The 25300-nt window shown below is 40.6% G+C and overlaps 2 protein-coding genes across 4 annotated transcripts; one reads left to right on the top strand and one right to left on the bottom strand.

Annotated features, from left to right (window-relative positions):
- The first annotated feature begins 554 nt into the window (after nucleotides 1-554).
- Nucleotides 555-4974, top strand: fads2 (fatty acid desaturase 2). Its single transcript, XM_029523743.1, has 13 exons — nucleotides 555-624; nucleotides 976-1203; nucleotides 1639-1749; nucleotides 2212-2409; nucleotides 2517-2618; nucleotides 2695-2820; nucleotides 2929-2989; nucleotides 3085-3161; nucleotides 3345-3442; nucleotides 3577-3673; nucleotides 3763-3842; nucleotides 4104-4229; nucleotides 4459-4974. The coding sequence occupies exons 2-13, from the start codon at nucleotides 1003-1005 to the stop codon at nucleotides 4508-4510; spliced, it is 1329 nt and encodes a 442-aa protein (XP_029379603.1). The 5' UTR covers nucleotides 555-624; nucleotides 976-1002; the 3' UTR covers nucleotides 4511-4974.
- Nucleotides 4975-5022: 48 nt separating this feature from the next.
- On the bottom strand, nucleotides 5023-24726 carry eps8l2 (EPS8 signaling adaptor L2). Of its 3 annotated transcripts, XM_029523741.1 has the most exons (21): nucleotides 24561-24726; nucleotides 21464-21514; nucleotides 21043-21089; nucleotides 16106-16170; nucleotides 14800-14961; nucleotides 14202-14351; nucleotides 13316-13395; nucleotides 13060-13175; nucleotides 12881-12951; nucleotides 12670-12796; nucleotides 11475-11563; nucleotides 11295-11369; nucleotides 10270-10418; nucleotides 9995-10163; nucleotides 9873-9907; nucleotides 9686-9791; nucleotides 9339-9458; nucleotides 8199-8274; nucleotides 7923-8094; nucleotides 6934-7066; nucleotides 5023-5945 (listed from the first exon to the last, which is right to left on the bottom strand). In XM_029523741.1, exons 2-21 carry the CDS (start codon nucleotides 21496-21498, stop codon nucleotides 5868-5870), a joined length of 2055 nt encoding a protein of 684 aa, XP_029379601.1. In that variant the 5' UTR covers nucleotides 21499-21514; nucleotides 24561-24726; the 3' UTR covers nucleotides 5023-5867. The 3 variants fall into 3 exon arrangements, with proteins under 3 accessions (XP_029379601.1, XP_029379602.1, XP_029379600.1); XM_029523742.1 differs by lacking the exon at nucleotides 16106-16170; XM_029523740.1 differs by lacking the exons at nucleotides 21464-21514; nucleotides 24561-24726 and having other exon boundaries at nucleotides 21043-21136.
- Nucleotides 24727-25300: the final 574 nt, after the last annotated feature.

The following is a 25300-nucleotide window of genomic DNA, read 5'->3' as shown; positions in this document are numbered from 1 at the left end:
AAAAATTATAATTACAATTTTCTGACTGAGTGGACCAGTCAGTGCCAAAGCTGTCACTTATCTGCTCAAATTAACCAAAAACGTCTGCTATAGGCTACATAAATCAAGATGATATCTGACGTGTCATGCAAACGCTGTGCAAATATTTAGCAGTTAGATGGGCAGATGTTTATATTGTGCATATAAGTCTTAACACCTAAGAGCCCTCTTTAGTAAAAGGAACACCGGAGCTGCTTTAATTTAGCTTGTGAGTGAAAGGTAATATTAAAAATATACAGTGTTGGGCAACCCTCTCTGTAAATATTTGTTATAATGGGGGATAATGGCAGACCACCTCTTTCCATCTGAGCTCCCAGGCGTCGCCGCCCAGTCGAGCTCCGCGCACATGATCCAGTGATCTGACTCTGCCCAGGTTTACTGTCCGCCCATTGGCCCACAACCGTCGAATGATCCGCCCGGAATTGGAGCTGAATGAGAGGCTGGATGTGTCACTGAGCGCATCGCGCATTTTGGGGGGTGTTCCCTATTTAAGATGGGTCTGAGCGAAGCGGCAGCACACACAGCGGGTCTGCTCAGCTGAAGTGACTGGACCCGAGAGGAGAGCCAGCAGAAATCTGGAGAAGTGTAAGTGTGAAATGTTTCTCATGCTCAGCCACCGATGGTGACGATCTGCGCTCTGAGTGGCCCGTTTAGGCGTCAACGCCATGTTGTGATGACCTGGAAGACGCAGCTCAGGAACAGGCCTGAACACGCGTTGCTGCGCTGCTGACATTTGGATGAGTGATCCCTGTGGATCTCCTGGTTGATCTCATCATCGGTCATTAGTGGCGTGCAGGCTCTTTGTCTGGCGCTCAGAGAGGGGGCAACAGGTTGAAGAGCCTCTCTGAGGGATCACACACACACACACACACACACACACACACACACCTGCGTTTCTTTACATCCAGGTGTGAGCTCCCCTCTTGTGCTTCGCAGGATCGGGAGGGGGGCGGGGGGAGAAGGATGGGGGCTGGAAGTCAGCTGACGGTGCCCGGCGGAGGCAAAGCTGGAGGCGTCTACACCTGGGAGGAGGTGCAGCAGCACAGCAGCAGGACGGACCAGTGGCTGGTCATAGATCGGAAGGTCTACAACATCACCCAGTGGGCCAAAAGGCATCCGGGGGGGCTCCGTGTCATCGGCCACTACGCTGGAGAGGACGCCACAGTAAATACACGTCTCCTTCAAAGCCAAACTTATATTTTAGAGGACATTTTAGGTGGTTGAACGGACAGATCACATCGATAAAATCCCGCACACCCTTAAATTGTTGCATCACTTGGTTTCAAGCTTTTGTCTGGGAACGCTGCACAAAATAGCTGCATGCACCCAGCGGAGGTCTTCTCTATTTAAACAACAGTTTAAGACCAAGATGGGTTAAAACCCCAAATACTTTATACCAGTCTGTAAAGTACAAAACTAACTGCAGCTTGACCAGCTGCACATTGTTGATATCAGTGATACAACTCTCAAAATATGATATAGCCTGTAATGATAGAAAATGAGTGTGAGGAATATGTATATTTTTATTGAAGTAAATGATCTGAGGACGTAGCTCCATTTGCTCAGCCGCTGTCAGGATTTCTCGTTTCTGTCTTCCAGGAAGCGTTCGCTGCTTTTCATCCTGATCCAACATTTGTGCAGAAGTTTCTGAAGCCCCTGCTGATTGGAGAGCTGGAAGCGTCAGAGCCCAGCCAGGACCGAAACAAAAATGTGAGGCTCGTGTTCGTGTCACCGTGACATGTAAAGAGTCGGTCAGGTCAGCCTTCTGTACAGAGTCCAAATTTGGAAACCTGCATCCACCCCACCCATCAATAAAAAGTCCTGTCCCCTGTGATTAAATAAACAGGATACAAACACGTCTCTGTGACATCCCATATTTGGCCATAACTAGTCTTCATGCATTTCTCTGTTTTTCATAATAAATCAACAAAAAAATGTTACCTGCCTGTATTCAGTTCAGTTCTGTCTGCAACTGTCAATTTATGGAAGGAAATATTTTTTAGCTGTCGGACACCATCTTTGCAGGTAATCCAGTTGGAGTTAATTCAAACTCCCCTTTGGTTTGTTTATTTAAACCTTGATACTGTGTTTCCTCCAACCTCAGCAGAGTGTAACTTGACTTTACAGGATGTATTTAACGCACACAGCCTCTTCCCTCTTCTCTGCTTTCAGGCAGCTCTCATACAGGATTTCCATGCTTTACGTGCTCAGGCAAAGAGCGATGGTCTGTTCCAGGCTCGCCCTTTGTTCTTCTGCCTCCACCTGGGGCACATTGTGCTGCTGGAGGCCCTCGCCTGGCTGATGATATGGTACTGGGGAACTAACTGGATCGTGACGCTCCTGTGTGGAGTCATACTGGCAACCGCTCAGGTGACTACAACACTGAACGTTTCTGACCACGTTCGATTCATACAAATGCCAAACAATTGGCAAGTGGTGTACAAATCCCTCAACTTCCTGCACTTCTTTCCCTCTAGTCACAGGCTGGCTGGCTGCAGCATGACTTTGGCCACCTGTCTGTCTTCAAGGAATCCAGGTGGAATCACTTGGTGCACAAGTTTATCATCGGCCATTTAAAGGTGACTGGTATCCTCCATCATATATTCACTTTCTTCATCCTTTTTCAGAGACATTCAAAGATGTATGTTTTCTCAGGGAGCTTCTGCCAACTGGTGGAATCATCGGCATTTCCAGCATCACGCTAAACCCAACATCTTCAGAAAGGACCCTGATGTCAACATGTTGAGCATTTTTGTCCTTGGAGCCACTCAGCCTGTGGAGGCAAGGAGCACAAAGCTGATGCTTCCGATTCCTTTCATTCAGTGCAATCTTATTTAGTGGATCTTTCGCTAACTGCTTACTCTGATTCTGTGTTTGTCTCTGTTACAGTATGGCATAAAAAAGATCAAACTTCTGCCCTACCATCGCCAACACCAGTACTTCTTTCTTGGTATGTTTTTTTTTTTTTTCCCCCCCAAGAGTCACTTAAAATGGCCAGAACTGCAAACCTGTTCCAGTAACGATTGATTGGTGTTTCTCTCATAGTGGGACCACCGCTGCTCATTCCAGTTTTCTTCCACATTCAGATAATTCGCACCATGATCATCCGCCATGACTGGGTGGTAAGATCCTGTTTTCTGTGAAGCATGATCAAACCTATGAAAAGCTTTCATCAAATGTGCCCTAGCGGTCAATACGTGTGTACAACAATGAACCAAAACAGTGCAGAGAGAACGTGACATACATTTTGTGTGTATTTGAAAAGAAAGAAACGATTTACATAATAGCCTGCTTTTCTTTTGAAGGATCTGGCTTGGTGCGTGTCTTATTACTTTCGCTACTTCTTCCTTTACATCCCCCTGTATGGCCTGTTTGGCTCAATCGCGCTCCTCAGCTTTGTCAGGTAAAAGTAGCATCGACCTTTTGGTGGTTTGCGAATGCCTCATGAACTAAATCCTATCGCGAATTCACACGGGAAAAACCTCGATCATGCAGTTTTAGCAAATTGTTGAGTATCTGATGTTGTTAATGTTGCAGGTTCCTGGAGAGTCACTGGTTTGTGTGGGTGACTCAGATGAATCATCTGCCCATGGACATCGACCACGAGAAGCACCGGGACTGGCTAACTATGCAGGTAACCAGCTTGTTAAGGAATCCTGTAAGCGCTGTGAAGTCCGTAGTCTCCTGCAGGTGATGCTCATGAACTGCACTGATCTTCTTCAGCTACAGGCCACCTGTAATATCGAGCAGTCTTTCTTCAATGACTGGTTCAGTGGACACCTCAACTTTCAAATTGAACACCAGTGAGTGGGAGTGCAGTCATGTGTCAGCTGAAAGTTTGTACAACAGAAGTCATGTTTTGTTTTGTTTTGTTTTTTTTTTTACAGTCAATGCCTAACACGGCAGTGTGGCTATGGAGTAAAAAACAAACATTGAAAACCTGCTTATTGTCTGAACCTCCATATTTCAATATCAAATTAGAAGCGAATGTTGATGTTGATGCAGGTTGAATTGTGAACATCTTACTGCCTGATCATCGTCTTCTGTTTCCTTTATCTCCAAAGTCTGTTTCCTACAATGCCGCGACACAACTACCACCTGGTGGCCCCGCGTGTCCGTGCACTGTGTGAGACATATGGGGTTCCTTACCAAATGAAAACTATGTGGCAAGGCTTCACTGACATCGTTTGGTACGTCCAATATCGTTAACTCGCTGACTGAGGTTCTAAGTCAAACTGAAACTGCGCACTATTTCTGTGCATTTTTTTTAATCAAAGACATGAACCCACAGAGACAGAATAATGAATCTGGATTTTGGCACCAATATCTGTAATTCCATGAACAACAATTAGGAAGAACCTTGGCCCAGTTGATGTTTATTAACCAAGGTTTTTCTTTTTTTTTTTTTTTTCTCCTCAGGTCACTGAAAAACTCGGGAGATCTTTGGCTTGATGCATATCTCCATAAATGATGAACTGTATTTCTACACTGTCAATAAAAAGAGTGACATTCTTCTCCTGTTTGGCATCATAAATCGATTGTATCTGTGATCACTTATAATCCAGTTAATTGTAGGGATGATATGCGTTTTCTCTGTTGGTGTGATAAGTAAGTTTTAGTTTACGTTCCAGATTTTGTGCAGGATTTAGAGCACGTAGGCTTGCCTTTCAGTACCTGAGCAACAATTGTATGCTTTTACAAATACAACAATGAAACCCGATTGTGAGTTCTTTACAATGATGTTTTTCCTTTATCCATTTTGTGTGATTATTGTATAACTTGGCTATAACCCTGAGAATTGCTAGCTCCAGTATAACAAAATTAAGATGTTCTGCAGTTTTTATCTTTTTTCAAACCCAAATCTTACTTCTTCAACTGAAACTCTTTTCATCTTTTTCATCTTGCAGTAAATCAATAAAGACTGTTTTGGTTGTTTCTCCAGCCCTGGTATCATTAATCCAAACAACAACATAAAAGAAGTATTTACCAAGATTGTTTTTAATTAAGTTCTTATTTCCAAAAATATTTACAACCTCCCCATTATTGTTTATTCTAAAGCTTCATTTATTTATTCACCATATTGTCCTGTATATTACATTTTCCATGTCAGTGCAGTTTATGCTGCAGAAAAAAAAAAAAAAAAAAATGACATCATTTCACCATCATCATCAGTGACTTCATGCAAGATTATTGTGAGTCTCTACGTGGTACAAACTCCTGTCCAAACCAGAATGTCCGACCTCTGATTATAAAGCTATAGATAAGATTTACATGGATACGTGTGGGTAATTTGCAGGAATATGTGTTGTATTTCTGATATCTGCTCAATGTGCTATGACGTGAGTTGTTGTTGTTATCGCTGTTGTTTTCTATAGCTGCAAACTAAGCGAAAAATAATTGGCTATATATCAGAAGACGTGTCACACATTCTGGCACAGATTTAGATACACAACAGCTAAGATCCACTTATTTAACAGGTCAATTAGCTGCAACACTGACAACAAGCATAAACATCGACTGCACTGCTCGTACAAATACAAATAGTGCATATACACACACTCACATACATACACACCCTCACACACCAAACTGTACATCACCATCATTTCGAACAACAAAGTCAAATGAGGAAAACAAAAGCAACATAATTAGATAACGCATGAATACATACACAATGCACGATACAAAATAAATATACAACAATTAAAATGTATACAGCATATTCTATTGGAGGTCATAATTAATGGTAGATCGATTTATGACAGCGCTGAGGTTGGAAAGCTGTGTGGAGAAGGAAGTGTCTGAAGGGGTTGTACCGCTCTGCAGTTTCAGTCTTTGCTCTCAGAATCGATTCTTTCCTGTCTCCGTTTCATGATCTCCTGCAGCTCTGAACTTTCATTGGTCTTCTGTAAGAAAATAAATAAATGTTTCTAGTTGAATTTTCCTGTACTTATTAAAAAAGTACTGTTCAAGTATTCTCATGTTACAAAGCTTAGAAAAACCTTTGAAATGTTGGAAAACTATCAAATCCCCAGCGATCGATATATATATATTACTTTTCTTATTTTTGATTTTTTTGTTTGTTTGTTTCATTAAGCACTCAATTCTCTTTATTCTCGGTAATTTCTCTTCTGATTATTCTTGGTCATCTTGGTAATGTAGTTACAATATCATAAGGTTCTGTTGAAATGGAGGATTCAAAAAGTTTGCATCTGCTTTTAATCACCTCATGTTTTAATCTCTCTCCCTTTTATAGAGAAATTTGTGTTTCTTCCTATGTTTAAAGAGAACCATGATTGTAGAGTCAGCCATCTAAAACTTGTTTTAAACTTTTGATATGCTTATAAAACACTAATGATGCTTTCAAATGTATGATTAAAGCCAAAGAACCTTCCATATACAGAACCATATTGGCATTTAGCCAATATCTGGACGCCATGATGTATTAACTACTGAGTAGATTGTTCAGATGAGAAAAAGAGAAAGACAACCGATGAAGATGGTGCTAGTCAGGTATCATTTGCCTTTTACTGACTTCATTTGATTGTTTTATTTATTTATTTATTTATTTTAATTTTTACATTCAGCCTTTGTCTGGCATTGTATATGGCTGAGACCTACAGGCTGCAGTGGTTGTAATGGAAAAAGCCATTTTCAACTGGCCGGCCAATAACTAGGTTACAAAAGTTAAATCTGCAGTACGCGTACGCTACCACGGCCCCCTGAGAGCCTGTCCCCCCATTGCTGGGAAAAAAAAAATCCTAGAGGAGACACTGATTCATATCTGTTAAAGGCTTTGAACAAGTGCATTCATTTGTTGGTTTGATTATTTTTTTTCTAGGCAACAGAAGTACATCTGTAATCCATTGAGGGACAGACAGGTGTGTGACTAACCTCGAGCTGTGTTTTCTGTACAGTGACTTGACAGTAGACACGACCACCTTCGTCTCCACACACTGCCTTCAGTTCATCTTTGTTGAGGGAAAACAGCTGGGCTCCTGTCAGGATCCCCAAACATTCAACCGTTCTGCAGATCAGACGATAAGACAAGTCATTTCATAGTTATTATCAAATCACTTATTGCATTTTTTCGATTTTGCAGTGTTCCCGATCCAACAAGACAGTTTTATGGCACTCAAACGTGTCATGGCTGGAAACACACAGGCAGTATTGACCATTCATAACTGGCTTCTTTTATGACGTACACCTTCTACCATCCTCATACTGTGCATGATGCCTCTGTGAGATGTCACTTTTAAAATGGCACTGAGAGACCATAAAAAATTAACAAAACTTGCTCTTTCCTCCCTATGACATAAAAGGTCAATAACAAACGACCATTCAATCAGTCAAATTTTATTTGTACAGGGCCAAAACAAAGTTACTACAAGGCACTTTACATATAGAGCAGGTCTAGATGAAAGTCTTTATAAATGTATTTAATGAGATGCAACAAATCCCTCCCTGAGCAAGCACAAGTAACAGTAGCAAGGAAAACCTTCCTTTAAAAAGGAGAGCCAAGGAAACAAGACACCAAAATCATGTTACTATAATAGATACAAACAACAAACTAGTTTGGACGTTGGTGTCAGGTTTGAATTGTCAGTCTGACTAAATATTTTTAAGCAAAATAAATAATCTAAAGTTACACTGGATGTACTGCTTAGTCATTATGCTAACATTGCCAATTACACTAAACACAAAGTGTGGTTTTTAAGGCGCTTGGTCATAAACTAAAGTAATTAAACTAAATTAAATATGATCAATCTTACTGAAAGCCACCTAATAATTGTTGAGGTGATCAATCAGAATCAGAAATGCTGTGTTCAGGTGCAAGGAGGTATTGTGACTTTTTGGACTGTTGAGCATCATGCATGACTTACTGTTTTGAGAAACCTTTAGCGCTGAGCCATGCAGTCACCTGCTCTGGGTTGGAGTCGAAGGTGAGCGGTACTTGGCTGCCAGATGGGCGCTCCACACGGAACTTCCTGGCAGTTGGTTGGGTTTTGTTAGCAGTGATCATCATCAATAACTCACTGTTCACCTCATCCATCACTGCAGCAGAGAAACAGGATAGCAGCAGCCCAATATTTGTAAAAGCTGCTTCAACATCTGTAATTCCTAAATCTAATGATGGTTACTTTGTTGTGTTGGCTCACTTTTGTCTTTATGTATCCCCTTGTTGAAACTCTCCCTGGGGCTCAGGGTCCCAGGAGGTGACGTCCTATAGCCTTGCTGCACAGTCACAAACACATGCAAGTTCATGAGAAACCACAGATGGTATTATTCCAAAAAACAGGTTTGTCTTTCGCCTCGTTCTGGCTGATACATTTCTGTCCAGGGGCCAAAAGCGAAGTATGTGTGTGAAAGTATTTCAGAAAGGGAGGAGGAGCAGCTGCAGGGTGTTAGTGAACCTGCATTCAATGCAAAAGTGTCCTGTGTGTGTTTCTAGGAACTAAATCTTCTTGTGATGGCAGGTATTGCTGCACAAGAAAGCGTTTGTACTAAAGGCTGCACTGATCTATAATAATAATAATAATATATACAACCTTGATAATACAACTCTATATATATACAGCACAGGCCAAAGGTTTGGTCACACCTTCTCATTCAAATGAATAGGAAAGTATACACACACACACACACACACACACACACACACACACACACACAGTACACATATACACATACATACATACATACATACATACATACATACATACATACATACATATATATATATATATACATATATATATATATATATCATTGTTATTAATTTTCAAAAAGTGCCATAAAATATACATTTTCTGGGTTTCTATTCATCTGATTACTTACTTATCTCTGGAAAATGTCTTTATTGTGATATGTACACTGTGTGGCAAATCTGTTAACTGCCTGAGTGCTCTAATCATCTTCTGTGCCTTTTACCAGGAAACCAGGAAGCAGGATTTTTATTTTCTGAAAAACAATCTGCGAGCCTCAATAAAGAAACCTTGACCTGTCTCATTGTAATATACTTTAGTCAGTAATTGCTTACATTTCCCTGAAGTCACGCTTGGAAACACACTACAGTTCCTGCAGCTTAGATAAGGATTGTAATGTAGGTGAAGTGAGTGAAATTCATATGGCTACAAAATGAGTACAGTACAGTCAGAAAGCATATGAGATATATTCTGTCTCACGGGAGCTCAACTCAAGCAAAGAAAAACCTCCATACAACCTGATTACATGTCTTAAGTGTTAATCAAAGAATGTCATGTCATTAAACTTCAGATAGACAATATGCATCAGATCACCTGACTGTAGTTGCTCTCTGGCTCCTCTATCTTCACCACATCCAGGATGTTAAATGGGACATAGCCGGCCTGGCCGCTGCGATTCCTTAGTTTCCACCACTGTTTGTCATCCTCTAACACCTGTGACAAACATTTTGTTGACCTGGATATCATGCTGACCACTTCACTGCTTGTTTGTTCAGTTTTACAGATTACACAAGACACAGTCTCATGAAGCAAAGTGGACATGTTTTAATGTTGCTGACAGCTTGACAGTGTTGGTTCTGTCCCTGCCGTATACCAAATGTATATCTATATGAAACCGCAGACTTCACGCGAACGGAAAGGAAGTAAGACACAGTTTTTACCTCAAGGATTTCATCCTGCAGTACTGACAGCTCGTTGGCATTACGCGCCACAAAGTGGTAGCGAATTTTGGCATATCTGCGGTTGTGTGTCTTCCCGTTGTATGACCTGTTAAGACATATTTTCTCAAACTGTTTTTGGGTTTGACAGTAATGGGTGAGAAAGTGTGTGAAGGATTTATTTACTCACTCGTTTGATGAGCTTGAGGAATGAGTTCCATAATACTGAAAAGATGAACATCTTGTCACGTTTTCAAGAATTGAGATGAATTTGTGTATTTAGAGACAACTGCCACTAAATGTGACTCTTACATCGTCTGCTGAGTGTTTCCTGTAATCAGGGCTGGTTGGGGGTCCCAGTGGCCCCGTGGGTCCCTCTGTCTCCCAAGGGGCTGTCCTGAAGAACTCTGCTGGCGGCTCCCAGCCATTACCAAACTTTGGGTAATAAGGAGGAGCGCACTGATCTCTGGGCCACTCGGCTCTGGGATGAGGAGGAGATAAAGGGTTGTCAAAGCCTATGTGACAATCGCTGGCAAACTTTAAGCTACATACCCGCACGGAGTGAGCCAGCAGTGATGCACACGTACCTGGGTTTGGTCCATCCGTCCCCCAGCAGCTCAAAGATGGTCAACTCTTTAGGGGAGAGGTGTCCCCGCAGAAATTCAACCGTGTCTTTGGAAAGGTGAGGAGAGATGATTGAGCGCGGCAGGTCAGGACCACCACAGGTCTGCAGCACCTGTGGGACGGATCAAAGACATACTGAGGTGAAAAGAAGAAGCTTTACACATTTTCACAGACAAATTCTTTTTTCCTTTTTTATACCACCAAGTCATCTATACTGGTAACAAATCTGTACTGGAGTTTTAGCATCTGTACTTTTTTTCTCCCTTTGGCTTGAATATAAAATGTTTTTCCACAAATAAGAGGTAAACAAGAGTGAGCCTAAGTCTATACATCTAAAAACACTTTTTTGGAAGGCATGAGATTAATGAAAAAAAAAACAAAACATTTTAACATGCAAATTAAAGACAACTATGCCTGAAGTTGCTGTGTTGTGAACAGCTAATGGCCATGGGGTCACATTTTGTATATTGCTGCTCTGATGTTATCTTGAGCTTATCAAGTCCAATCCAATGTGTCGTCACGTTACAGGACCATATAAACACACAACCTAATTGCTATGACTCTAACCAGCAGTTTCAAGGGTGTGGCTGCACACTGGCTTTGGAAACCAACATTGTGTAAGCGCAGCTGCATCTGTCAGAGCTGAAAGCCACATTGCTCCTGCGTGGCAAGAGACTAGCAGAGCAACATTAAATGAGATACTAAGATAAATAAAAACAGTAAGAGGAGTGTTTGAAAGCAACAATACAAACACTAAACTATTCTAAATCTATGGATTTTTTTTTTTAAAGATCATTGTATTGTAATCAGATGCTCCTGTGGTTCTGTGCCAATAAAACAGGATATCCAATGACATGGAAAACTTATTGAGCATAACATGAATCTGATCTATTCACATCCAAATCATTATCATGACCATCATCTCCTTCAGAAACACCTTCATCCACATAAACCTATTTAACATCTGAACATGATTTTTAGCTCTTACCAGTTCCAGTGGGCCGAAGAGAAAGTGAACCAGCTCAGAGGCGTTTGGATTCTGTATATGTTTCTTGAGTTTGGCCTGAAGAGGGCGCAGTGACAGACACACATTGAGATGGTGATGAAGGGAGGGGCAGCTGATGATGACAGTGACGAACAAGAGAAATTTGGAGCTGTGATATCTCACCAAGAGGTTCAAAGCCAGCTTCAGTTTCTGCAGGCTATCAATGAAGTCTGCTTCGGAGGGGGGCTTGGCTCGTAGCGTTAACATGCCCTCTAAACAAACAGAGCAACAATGACCACACGCAGACTCCTGAGTTACCACTCCACCACATAAAAACATTACAGGTCTTTCTGGTCAAGGTTCATAGTCATAATCCTACATTTTGTTTTTTCATCTGTACTAGCTTACAGCCTATTTCTCTTCACAATCATGAAGAATTAATATCAGGTTTTCAGCTGAAAATTTCACCTTGTCCAAGAGAGAATGCAGTACATCTGGGTTTCTCAACCTCTGACACAGAAAGTCCCAGAAAGTTCTCAACCCCAAAGTTCAGAGAGATATGTAATATGGACTTGAGTGTGATATTCATTTAAAGGGTATACCCAAGACCTTCTGAAATTCAATATTACATACTGGAGAGAGTCTGATATACCTCGTGATTGCACACAGGATTTGGAACTCAATGTTGAGAAACCGGTTCTCAATAGGGGAAATTTTTCAGGGGATTTGTTAGTACAGACATGTGAAATACACATCTCTGCTATATTTAGAATTATTAGGTAATTATGTGTGAAGAAGTACCATTTGTTTCTCTCTGACCACAACAGTAGATTTTTTTCTAGAGTTGTGTGCATGTTACATATAAATGTCACTGCACTCACAAGCATCACACCACTGGCAGCACTGGAAGGGCATTACTCAGAAACAGTAACATTATTACTTCTCATGACAATAATGTTCACTGTGCTATTTGTAATTTTATTTTCTGTCAGTAATAAAATTGTGTTGATTTGCCTCATCTACATCCCCTGCCAACCTCTATGAAAATTGGAACTAATTTACCTTACTTTTCACTTTACTTACTTACTTTTTTCCTCACAGAAAAATGTTTTAATGCAATTTTAACATAACAGCTACAATAACCGAATGGGTATAACATCAGAGAACTAATATAGGTTAGAATAAGAAGTAATAATATTACACCTGTTATCCAAACTGACAATTGTAAAAGAAGTCCAAAAAAGCTTTTACTACCACACATACATCAGTGGACGTCCCAGAAAACCAGACACAAAGAGACGCAAAAATGGCCACGTGAGCAATATAAAAATATTGTCACTGCACTTGTGCCACCACATCAGAAGAAAGGGAGACAGACCTGCTGGTCCTTTCTTCTTATTCTTCTTACTCTTGTTGCGCTGGTTGAGTTGGGAAAAGGCCTCTGCTGCCTTTTGCAACCGTGAAACAAAGATTTCTATGTCGTCCAGGGCACAGTTGAGGATTTGCTGAGGGAGAAAAAAAGTATTGTGAAAGAGTAAAAAGATCTGTGTAGTGTAATGACAGGTATCCTCGTTTGTAACAACACTCACCACATCTTTCTCAATGCGCTGGGCCAACTTCTCATGTGACTCTGTATCACTTTGTCCCAGTGGTTGTCTCTCTACATACAAACACACAAAATAAATTTAGTCTGAAAAAAGATAACAACTTAATAGCCCAGTTGTGTTGTACACGGCATGTAAAATCCAACTTTTGCCATCACACTGACCATGTGAGTTTGTGGCAGCCACTCGTCCCTTTGGAGCAACTGGGGGGCCTTTGGAGGCTGAGGCTGAGGGTGGAAGGATGGTTTCTCTGTGATGCTTCATTTTCTCCTGGTTCACCCTTGAAGATTATGAGGAGGCAACGAGACCTTCAGCAGACTTAACTTCAACTTTTCTAACTGCTAATTAAAGGTTAGTGTCAGATAATAATTCTGTATTTGACCGCAAGCTGTATGTGTATCCTCGGCGCTATGTTCTCACTTCAGAGTCTGAAGCCTCATTTTCTTCCCATGCTTGTTGTCCCCAATGGCACTGTCTATATCTGCATGAACCATCTCAGCCTGAGGAGAGTGGAGAAACACGGGGAGCCAGACTCAGCATCAGTATCACACACTTGAATATGTGAAGATTATCACAATGATATGGGAAAAAGTGTACGTTTATTTCAATGAGTGTTGGGAAGATGCTACAGGCTCCTCTTATGTCCAGCATGGGCTTGGGCAGTTGAAAACACACTGATACAGACACAGCGCTTCCTTAAAACATTTTTTTGCAGCGTGTCGACAATGATATATATACACATATATAGATTTACAGTAGAGGCCAACTGTTTGGACACACCTCATTCAAATGAATAGAAAAGTGTGTCCAAACTTTTGGCCTGTACTGTAGTAGTTATGCTTTCTTGAGCAAAGCGAATAGGTGTTGAATTAAAATGCTCCACTTCTTAAAGAACATATAACGTAAAAGATTCGCCATAATGTGGATGAGTACATGACTATTATATTGTGTAAATAAAGACAAGGGTGACTGCCATTAGTGTAATCATATCCTTTAGTGAATGTCTATGTGGATCAGCAGGTTTGTTTAAAATGCTTCCTTTGAATTTACTTGTAAGTCTGCTCAGTAAAAAGCTCATGTCTTTACTCAAGATTTTTGTATGACACTCTTGCAGTGAAGGATCCTCCCTTCTGAAAACATGTCAAAGGACAACACAGGAAGATGTAAAAGACTACACACACAAACCCACAGCAACAAAGTGCACTAACATAGCACAGCAACAACAGCAAAAAGACAAAGCCAACCAATACTGCCTGAACAAAGGACTGATACTCCGCCTACCAACAAAATTCCATCTGCAACTCACCTCCACCTCATCGCAGTGAAAGAAGTGAATGTCAGGCTTGTGCTGCTCCTTGTCCTGACACACAAGCAGTAGCACAGAGGTGTAGCGTGTCTGATTCAGCACTGTCTGGCACAAGTGGATAGTGGAGAGAGGAAAGTTCTCCAATTCCTCCTGAAGCAGAACCACACAGGATGTGTATGAGGGACAAATTTTTAAAAGATCATAAAGAAAGAGTTAGGTTAGCTGTTTACCCCTTTTTCCCAGTTTATGCTAAACTAACTCCTAAACCACAGCAAGAAATTAAAAAGTACTTTAGCATGAATTTAAAATGTTTTTTTTTTATTGGGTGCCATTTCTAAATTATATAATACAAACTTGATTAGTTTACTGTTGCACTTGGAAAAGACATTTAAAAAATTCATTTAAAAAATATTAAAGATCAGCATTCGTGCACTAATAGCTAGTTAAACACTTAAACCTACACTTTATCCTTCCCATAACGCAACCTCATGGCATCTTTCATTAGGTCCTCCCGAAATACCCTCATTTTATAAAATCACTTCGTGACATTTATTGTGCGTTAATGTGCATGATGTGTGGACAGGTGTGGCGCTGTTACCTCTGTATCTGCATCCAGCAGCATGACTGCCTTATCCGTGACCTGGAGAAGCATCTCCTGTGTCCATATTTTGTCCTTTGAGTCCAGAAGAGCCAGTTTCTTAATGGCATCATCTACTGTGACAATGGACTCTGTCTTGTCCATAATGAATGTGGAGAGATGCTGAGGAGAAAACAATATGTGGATAAATGAAGGATCCTGACTTTATGGGGCCGATCTCCTTTCGAAAAGCTGCTGGCTGTATACATAAATCATTTACTGGTTGCAGTTCAGTAATAGTACAGCATTTTGTGCATTGCACATTATTGTTTTCACCCTGAGAGTTAGTAACTCTGTGACTTTCCATTCAAAATTATGCTGTAGCCAGTTAGTTTCATGACATATAGAAATGAGAGCAGTATTGAATCTTGTCATCTCATTCCTGGCAAAACCCCCCAAAAACTAAAAACCAATACACACTTCCCAAGTATCAAGCAATAAATACACACTGTCGTGTTTTAATGCAGCCGTATTTTCTAACTTTCACAGCTGAGGTTACCTTGCATCTTAAATTACTCTCCTATTTGTCCAAAACAGCAGTATTGCTTCTAATGAACTGGCAACTGCTGTTAGCGGAACTGTTATCTGTGATTACCTGGCCATGTGTGATAATGGGGAGGCATTTAGAGAAATCCTATCTGCACAGACAAGAAGCTTGGTTCAACACTATCCCTGTCCTCAAGCAGGTTTCTGATTCAGTCTTCCCAACACCCTGTTCCCACTACTGCTGTCAGAGTCCTGACAGCTTTATCATGGCAGCATTCCTGTAAATTTTATGTTATCAAGACATCAAATAGTCTGCTGGCTGTTGTCCCTGGGCAACAGAACAAAACAAGTAAATGACTTTATATTGCATTTATAGCAAGTGTTTTGCTTTATAAACTGTAAATCCACTCAGTTATTGACCTTTTTTTAATCAAGGTTTTATGTTACATCTTGCATATTGCAACACATTAAAAAAATTATATTATTATATATTTTTTTTATATATAAAATTATATATTATATATATATATATATATATATATATATATTAATAAAGAAAAATGTTTGGAATCAATGGTAGGAGGGTTTATTACTATAAAAAAACTAATTTACAAGAATTACTTTACCAGTGAGTAAAGCGATTATCACACTGATCCATTCAACTTCCAACCTCAGGTGTGATATGGCTTAACATGCACTGAGACATCCTACTGTACATATTCTTCTTGATTTCAAATGCAAAAATAGTAGAACAGAAGATGTCACAATTACAAGATCTTACCTCAACATGATACTGCGATGTCTCATGCATAATAAAATTTGAGTTGGAATATTTCTTCCGCTGCTCTGTTAATAAGAAAACAAAGAAATTTAAAGCGAGATATGGAGAAACAACGAAGTCCTTGTTGTAATTCTTCTATAATCTTTCTGTGCAGTCGCACTGACCGTAAGTCCACATGTTGAACATTTTGGCAAACGGAATGGGTGAAATGAAACAGAGAGGCTGGTGTGCCAGGGAAAAGATCAGCAGAGCAATAAGGAAGTTTCACGGATAAGAAACGGGTGCAGACATTTTTTTATTTATTTAATTTTTTTTTTTTTTTTTTTTTTGGGGGGGGACACCCGTCAACCTCACTACCAGCTGTGTGGATAGATATCCGCTTACATTTATTTTCAAATGTTTTGACATTGGTAAATTACATATTTCTTTCACAGGTCACAGAGCACTCTGCTGCCTCTATTAAATCTTTCAGTACAATTTCTATCTAAAAGTGTTTCGCAAGAGGGCAAGTGCAATGGCGAAAGTCTTATCTTAAAAGTTAATTATTAATGCTCACGTAAAATCATCTTTGTGACTTGATTTGTCCAATCCCACACAACAGCATATTGGCTCAGCTGATAATTACAGCCAACCAATGCACAGATTTACTGTGAAGTCAAGAGTCAGTTACACTACTTCCTGACTGCGCTCACGTATCTATCTACTAGTGCCACGTTCTGTTTCTTGTATGTACAAATTAAGGAAGACCAATAAATGAAAATATTATCAAAACTGCAATATGGCTGAGGGTAATATCTAAATAGTAGGAGCATAGTCCACAGCCTTGAAATGGTGAAGCCATGCTTTGAGATAAACACTAATCTGTATACTGACATATAAAACAATGTTAGAATTGCTTATTATTTTACTAAACACAAAGCACAGACACAGCTGATGGGTATGCATTTAGCTGCGCATGAACTTGGTTACAAATGAAGATAATTTTATTAAATAAGAGGAAACTTATGTGATGTTAAAAAACTAAATGTGATATCACCACAGTCATTTGGATTCAATGCTTGTGTCTGAAATCATTCAGTCTTTCACTCCTCCCTCCCTAATCACTGCCACTATGTAGAAACACTGTAGAAAGCTCATCAGTCAGATTAAAAAGACTTTCAGACGCTGTCCAGGTCGCTTTCTCCAAACACATAGCATGATGTCCTCTTACTCGGTGAGTGACCATCAGGTGTAAACTACTTCTAAAGACATAAAATGTAGTCCAATATATAAAGCATAATAACTTGTGCTTGTAACATTGAGACAGCACGACAAAATGGAAAATTTCCTTGGAAATAGTGAGTAGTGTGCGGCACTCTCCCATATCTGCGCGAAATTACATTGTAATCAATCCCATCCTGATGAGACATTGTTGCCAAATGCTAGGCTAGCTAACTGACTGACCATCTCTAGAGGCACCACATCACTAGTTTGACTAGAAACAAGAGCTGTGAATTCACACACTTCACATGAAAAACACAAAACACATAAAAATGCTAAACTTTGTGGACAACTGGACAAAGAATGAAACATCCCTGTGTGTGTGTGTGTGTGTGTGTGTGCATTTTCAAACCTGTACAATGTATCAAAAAAAAAAAAACCTTGCTTGGGGGTGCCGGTAGCATAGTGAGTAGAAAAGGCGTCACATAAACATCAGCAATGTCGGTTCAGTTCCAGCCGAAATCATTTGCCACTCTCTGTCATTCACATCTCTCTCTTCCCTATTACCTTCACTCTTTAAGCAGACTTATCAACTAAAGCCAGAAAAGGTCAGAAAAAAATCTCTATTAAAATAAATAAATAAATAAATAAATACATACATACATACATACATAAATCTGGCTTTGTTCAAAAAGAGAAACTCATTAAAAGTTTTTTAGTATCGACAATGAGAAACTCGTGGTACCATTGTTCGCCTCTTTGCCTATGCTCCTGTCAGGGGCTAGGGTTCTCTTTGACCTATTTATCAAGTGAATAGTCTGGAGGTAACAATTGCGGTTAAATGAACCCATGTTCCTATCAACACCAATGCCAGATCTGATGTCAAGTCTCCTTTCATGCCCCACCCAACAGAGTCAACATTTTGATGCTACACAGAGCAGCTCAGGTTTGTCCTCAGAATACAGACGGGGAGATACATTTTGCTTTGTGTGCCTTATGAAATGTGACACAAAAGGACAACTGTTTGTATAACACTTGTCCAAACTCTACAATACTTTCCATTATTTACATCCATTATTAATTGCTTTTAATGTTTCTCTGTTATTCAAACACAAATCGCAAACCACAAATCTGTGTCAGAGTGATATTTAGCAGCCCTGAAAAAAGATTTTCAAAGGAGATCACTTTTAATCCAGCCAACCTCCGTCACTGACCAAATGACGCATGTCTTTCCTGTTGCTGCCATTTCCCCTCTGCTGATTCTTTCCTCGTTCCGCACAGGTAAAACACAAGCATCAGGTGTCGTGCGGAAAGTGGAGCTCTCTCCATGTCTTATTAATGACAGACGTTTATGCCAATCAATTTACATCACTGCAACAGTTTGCAATAAGAGCCACTTAGCAGGCAGATGGGCAGATCTTCAGGACTCTCTAAAGTCAATGACCAGTGATGAACATGGCTGCTATGGCTGGCAGATTTTCAAAGCTATTAATGCCCCAAATCAATTCGACAATCTAACCTCCCTAATAGTGCTCTTTAAACACAACAAACCCTGACTCAACTGAAAACTAGTAAAAACAGCCACAAACAGTTTTCCTGTATTATAAAGAGATTGACATCCAAAACTGGAAAAGACCAACTACAGAGAACTTAAACAATAAGTAAACATCTTGGATCGAGATGGCTTAACCCCTCTTTTCCACTCTGACCATTATACATCCTTTGGATGTGGAAGTAGGCTGCTGTGTCTACAAAAATATGGCAACCTGCTGCCAGTCACGTCAACAATCCTCAGAACATTTGTGCATTTCTTTAAAAGTGCAGTAAGAGGCTATAGATATACTGGTAACATATTCAAAAGTAGCAACAGCATAGCTGACTGAACAGAACTAAATCTAGCTCTAACTCTACCATGGAGATTCAACAGAATTTTAAACGCATGCAAAAAAGGCTGTAGGAGTGCCAGAGGCAGTTTCTACAACCATTTCGAGTCAGTCCAAACACATTTTACCTGACAGAGACATGCTCCTCATCCACAAACCCTCTGAGAGTCCGAAGTATTCGGGATGATTAATCCAATGCGACAGCTCTCTGCTCTACCTTAAAGCTGCTGATAACAATTCAGGACTGTGTATAATTTGCATCTGTTGTTGGCTGCACTTCACTACGTGGAATGAGAGGGAGTTTTGCATAAGATGGGCTGGGTTAGGAGATGGTTTAGTTCATTAAGTAAGAACTGCTACTGTTCTTCTGCATGTTTTTTCCGCAAGGGGAAGCCACAGATATCATATCCAAATGTCTGTTGCTGTTACGGATCAGCACAGCATGGCCCACTCTCCTGCCCCTCTAGTTCAGGAGCACACACTTGCGGGTGTTGTCCTGCAGTGAGAAGGTGGGAATGACCATCTGTCACACAAGATGAAATGGGCCAAAGGAGCAGCACAGTCTGATATTTCATGGAGACCACAGCAGTGTCTTCATCCGGTGGATATTTGGATGCTTTACAACACAAATGTGTCTCAGATGATGAGGTGCACAGTCAGATACTTCAGAGGGATCTTGCATCCCTATAAAGTCTGCCATATGAGGCAATTCTAAGTTTGGAACAGTGCTGCCGAGCAGGTTCTTGTGTCATACCTTGGTGCGCGTTTCTCTATGCTTACGGTGTGCTATACAATGCAACACTGTGTTGGCAGAGTGGAAGGTGGTGCTGGTAGCGACCACTGAGCTAATGTCTGAGGCAGTGAAGGGGAGGACCAGAAATTAGTGGGAGTCCTCCCTTCTCCACTTTTCAATGCACCTTTTATTCACCTGCAAGACATGGGCATCCCCACTCTGTTCCAACCACACACTAAAAAACAGACACACCCTGCACTCCCAGCTAATGTAACACAACTCATTTCAGTCACCGAAACACACCCTAACACAGCCATACAACAGCTAAAACAGTCAAAATGTAACATGACTGTCTAAGTGTTTCAGTGCCATCGTGAGATATTGGTGATGTGGGCCACATCCTTAACTTCAAAACACATTCATAAGACTGCAATAAAGTAAATAGACATCTGCATGCATGTGAATTTGACTGTTCCTTTTAAAAGCTCAGGCTCCCTCCCATGCCTGTTAGGGTTTTTGTGTGGTTCCAGCATGCTGAGCATGACAGGGGCCCTCAAAAGGACCTTGGCCCCCTGTTATCACTGTCTGTGCATGATAATGCAGTGAGAATGCAGCTGCAGAGCGTGAGTGACAGAAAGTTGATGCACACATTCAAATATTGACAAACAGGGCCAACTCTTTCATACACTATATTCCATTTAAGATTTGTTCCTTTCCAGGATGCAATCTTTTTGTGGGTCATGAATAGATATGTGCCTTGTATCATTTAACAAACATTTCTCAAACAGCAGTAAATAAGGACAGTGCAGCGAAAGAGTCAGAATAAACTTTGTTTTTGTTCATTATCATAAAAAAAAAAGAAAGAACGTACAAAAATGTATCCAATGCATGAGTGACATCCATAGTAAATAGTATGCATATTTCCTAAGAACTGTCATTTCACAAGGATGAGTGTCTCAATGTGAATTAATTCCTTCATTATAAGCTGTAAGTCATAGTCATAGTTTGGTGTTGCAGTGACTCATTCTACAGAAATAAAGGCATGTCAGGGCAAAGTCCAAAATCAGTCCTACTGACAAAAACGGCCCAACTCCTCGATGCACTCCTATGCAGTCACTTACCATAGAGGGCCTTGGCGCTGAATTTGCTGTCCGATCTGGCCACTCCACTGCAATGACAAGAAGAGGATACAGGGTTACGCTGTGCTCCCTTCATCTTCCCCCCTGCACCACTGGATGCCAGCGCCCCAAACCCTCTGAATCTCCCACACTGTCACACAAAGATATTCAGGTAGCGGAATGGTCAGCACTGAACGAGATTAACCATATGGACCAGCCAGGACAAGAGAGGGAATGAGTGGAAAAAACAGAGAGGGAGAGAGAGAGTGGGGGGAGGGCTGGAGCCAGGAACCAAGGCAAAGCAAACAAAAATTCAACAGAGGAGCTCTGTGCCTGAGGTCCCTGACCCACACTACCTTCTGCATACTGGGTTAGCGATTCTCTGAATGTGTGTGGGGAAGCAGGGAAGGTACGGAGCACTTACTTGGCTTCCCTCGACGGAGATCCCAGCGCACTCATGATTTAAGGCATCCACCTGAGGAGAAATAAAACAGAAACTGAGAACTAGAGAAACAAAACAAGCATGTGTTATTCAGCCTAAAAAGACCTTTTTAATGCCTGATGCTTTAGATATTTTTGTTTTCTCTCTCATTACAAATGGTTGAGCTCTAATACCCAACCATTGTGTCTAAACTCAAACAGCTGCAGACACCTTATAACAGTTAAGAAAAAAAGCATGCAAAGTTGAGGTGTAGTCTACTGCACAGCCTGTTCTTCCTCTGTGGAGAGCCAGGTGTTAGACCTGTGCTTCTGGTAGTCTGGGGACTGATCTGTAACAATGGAAGACAGCAGGCCAATATGCTCTGTGTAATTAGAGCCACTCTCTCAATGCCCTTATTTGCAGTTGCTACTATTTAATTTGGTTGGTTTAACTCTAGTGATCCTAACTATTTGGCTCAAAATAAAAATCTCAGAAATTCATGTGAGCAGGAAATGCGAGAACAAAACTCTTCCACACCTTTGCCTCTAAGTCTGGAGGCTTTGTCTAACTTGTCTGTAAAGGCGTGCTCTGACAGGGTTATGTAACATATATTAGGCGCACAGCACACAAATATACTGTATCAGTATGTACTGTAACTCAGGACACTAAAGAAATGTTACAAAAGAAGCGCCGCTTTTAAAGATTTTGTCACTGCATTAAATCAACCACTAAATACTGTTACATGCTACGAAAGTATTCAAACATATGACAATCACATTTTATCTTATGTGACCTGTCAACACCAAGAAGCCATGCATTGCTTTAAATAATCAGTCCAGTTTGTATTGATCGATGGCGACCAGCAAACAGTGTTAAGCGTTGATAAAGAACAACCCAATCTGAAAGATACTGTCCTTGTGTCACATAGTTGGGAGCACACATCACACAACCAGACCTGGCTTAGCTGCTCTCTAAATTTTTAAAACTGTTATTGCATAATAAGCAATGCCACACTACACTTACAAAAAGGTTAGGGTTAGGGTTAAATACTGTTATAGGTGCCAGGTGCAGCCACTCTTAAATTTATCTTGCAGCAGATCATAAAATATAATCCATTTAAACTGATAACCACGTCAGAACTTTTAGAAACAAAAGAGGCAAATCACAACAATAAGACAACAATAACGTGGGCTTGAATCAGTGACTGTTAAAGTACAACTATACTCATGCAGATCCATGCCCCCAAACCAAAAACTGCAGAACACAATCTGACTGAGAAATGCAAATAAGGAAAGAAAAAAAAAAAAAAAAAAAAAAAAAAAAAGCATTCGTATATACGTATTTAAGCTACACAAACAAAAAACGCTTCCTCTTTCTTCCCTTAACTACCCGGTCATCTCCACTGTCCTCTCTATTGTTTACAGGTCTGGCTCAAAGCTAGGTTGCAGAGGGGAGGTGAAGCCGGAGCAGGAGAGGCTGGGTGTCATGTGTTGTCGCCCTAATGCCACGAGGCCCTCTGTATACATCTGATCCACTTAACCTGAGGTGTTTATGGTACAACAATGTCGAGACCTTCTAAGGCAGTGAATACAGGGAAATATTGCACACAGAAAATTTACATGAGCATGTGCGATGCTTATCTGACTTGCTCGTAAAGCTGGTCTCATTTTTAAAACTAGTGATGATATCTGCCTGTTTTGATTTTTCACATTTAATAGAATGAAGTTGCACAAGTGTTGTCACTTTCATTCATGCAGCTTCTGTGAGAACAAATCAGCAGAGTTCACAGTCTGATATTTTAAGCTTGTGGTATTAATCATGTGTTCTGCATTGGATTGGATGGATTAAAACAAACCTTCACAAACTCATGCAAGGTTTGAATATCTGAACACTAACCTACATCTCTATGTCACAACCACACTCTTGTTTGATAAACAGTATATCAGATCAATAAATACACTGCCTATTATCTAAAGCAATGAACACAGTGAAAATGGACTTAGTAAATGATTACATGACCGTATCTCAGCACATAAGGCACAATGATTGTGACATCACAGTTATTGCAATTGTACAAACAGTACAAATGAGTTAATATCAAAGTTAACATAAAAAAAACAAAAAAAAAAAAACAAATTGAACTACACATTTGACCCCATGTAGCAAGTGTACACAACAATAAAACTAAATATTTATTGTCTTTTGGACCTACACGTAAAGCACAACATGCAATTAATATATGAAAGCCTACACACACCGCAAAAAACACCTGAATATTCACCAAAGGAGAACAGAAAGATACGGTGAGAACATAAATCACTCCTGACAGGAGAATTGATGGTGGGATAAAATCTCTATTCATTGTTTTGTTTTGTTTTGTTTTGTTTTTTGAGAGAGAGTTTCAGTCTTATATCAAAGTGTGCCACGTCTTTAGAACTGGAATAGATTTCTTTCCTACCTTTAACTTGAAGATAATGTCTCGCAAAAAAGACAAGTTAACTCAAGAGTGCTATTTGATGTTATGCTACTAAACTATATTATATCAACAATTAATGCGATGTGTACATGTACTTTGCTCCATGCTCCTCAGAGAGCACTTTGTAAGAGATAACAGTTATCACATTTTATGTATTTAGAGTCAACAAACTATCTGACTACAGTTTATGCCTTTTGGAGAATGGAGAATAAGGAACAGGCAGAAAACAAAATGAGCTCAGATTTCACACACGTGATTCCCGTTTGTTCACATAACATTCATTTCACACAGCAGATAGGCTGCACTGACCAAACCTGACTAAAAGCTAGTGACGTGACCATAAGAAGACGCTGTTTATTTGCAGCACCTCAGTTTGTTTTATCACAATGAAAGCACAATCCTCCGAAATGTTGTGATGACGAGTACCTGCCATCGCATATAGACCTATGGGATGTGCATTAAAGCTGCTCTGTGATTTAACCAAAAGCAAATGATTGGATGTGACTGTGTCCGCAGATTCGCCGGAAACTCAGGAAAGGTGGAGAGCTGGATATCAGTCCATCTGCTGAGGAACCTCCAGAGAGCCGGAGAAACGGCGAGAGAAGGAAAGAGGAGGGAACTCACGGGGTGATGCTCAGGGTGACAGCGCCAGAAGCATGAGCCCGCCAGTCGGCCGGTAAAGTCGGCAGGAACGGATCAAACCTTCCGTGAGAGTCCCGGGAAAGCTGGAGGCTGCACAACAGAGGCCGCAGAGCTTTGCCGGCGTCGGCCGTCAGCAGTCCGGACTGCAGGTGAGTGACACCTGACTCTGCAGGTAATCCAAGCCGGGAGGGGAGGAGCCTCCCCCGGATACCTCTGTGAGGGCGGGCCGGGGCGGCTCACTTTCCGTTTTCTCACGCTTGTGAAACAAAACCCGAGTTCATATTTACGAAGTAACTCCAGCGTTTTACTAATTTGTTGCCACGTTTCCTGTTGCCATCGTTACCCACGCTAAGAGGTTAACGTCAAAACCGGTGAAACTGCAGACCAATCGGATTTCAGAAGAGTCACTATTTCTACGGAAGCCCGGTGGGATCAAGTCCCTTCATATACTGTATAAATGTATGATAATAGTAATCATAATAATAATAGCAGTAGATAGTCTAATAAATCATTGTCATCTCTTGGCTCAATTTATCTGCACTCAGAATATGGAGATTTAACAAACTAAGGATATTTTATCTCAATAACACTTTTGGTTTAGTGTGCAGTTAGCAAACGGAACTGAAGGTGGTGAAATTGTTGCTTTAACCTCTTTATTGGAATAATAATTTTCATAGTTTAACTTTAATAAAATTCTTCAATCCGACTGGATCTCAGACAGC

Source organism: Echeneis naucrates, chromosome 16, assembly GCF_900963305.1.
Source record: "Echeneis naucrates chromosome 16, fEcheNa1.1, whole genome shotgun sequence".
Classification (NCBI taxonomy): Eukaryota; Metazoa; Chordata; class Actinopteri; order Carangiformes; family Echeneidae; genus Echeneis; species Echeneis naucrates.
The sequence above is the reverse complement of the archived record's forward strand: the minus strand, read 5'-3'. Positions and strand labels throughout refer to the sequence as shown.

Excerpts from the sequence above, each read along its gene's own strand:
- fads2 (XM_029523743.1), top strand. The coding sequence starts at position 1,003 with ATGGGGGCTGGAAGTCAGCTGACGGTGCCCGGCGGAGGCAAAGCTGGA. Across the intron at positions 1,750-2,211 it reads GCCAGGACCGAAACAAAAAT|GCAGCTCTCATACAGGATTT; the intron begins GTGAGGCTCGTG and ends CTCTGCTTTCAG. Across the intron at positions 2,410-2,516 it reads TCATACTGGCAACCGCTCAG|TCACAGGCTGGCTGGCTGCA; the intron begins GTGACTACAACA and ends CTTTCCCTCTAG.
- eps8l2 (XM_029523740.1), bottom strand. The coding sequence starts at position 21,136 with ATGAAGGGAGCACAGCGTAACCCTGTATCCTCTTCTTGTCATTGCAGT. Across the intron at positions 12,952-13,059 it reads GGCTGCCACAAACTCACATG|AGAGACAACCACTGGGACAA; the intron begins GTCAGTGTGATG and ends GTTTGTATGTAG. Across the intron at positions 10,419-11,294 it reads TCTTCGGCCCACTGGAACTG|GTGCTGCAGACCTGTGGTGG; the intron begins GTAAGAGCTAAA and ends TCCGTCCCACAG.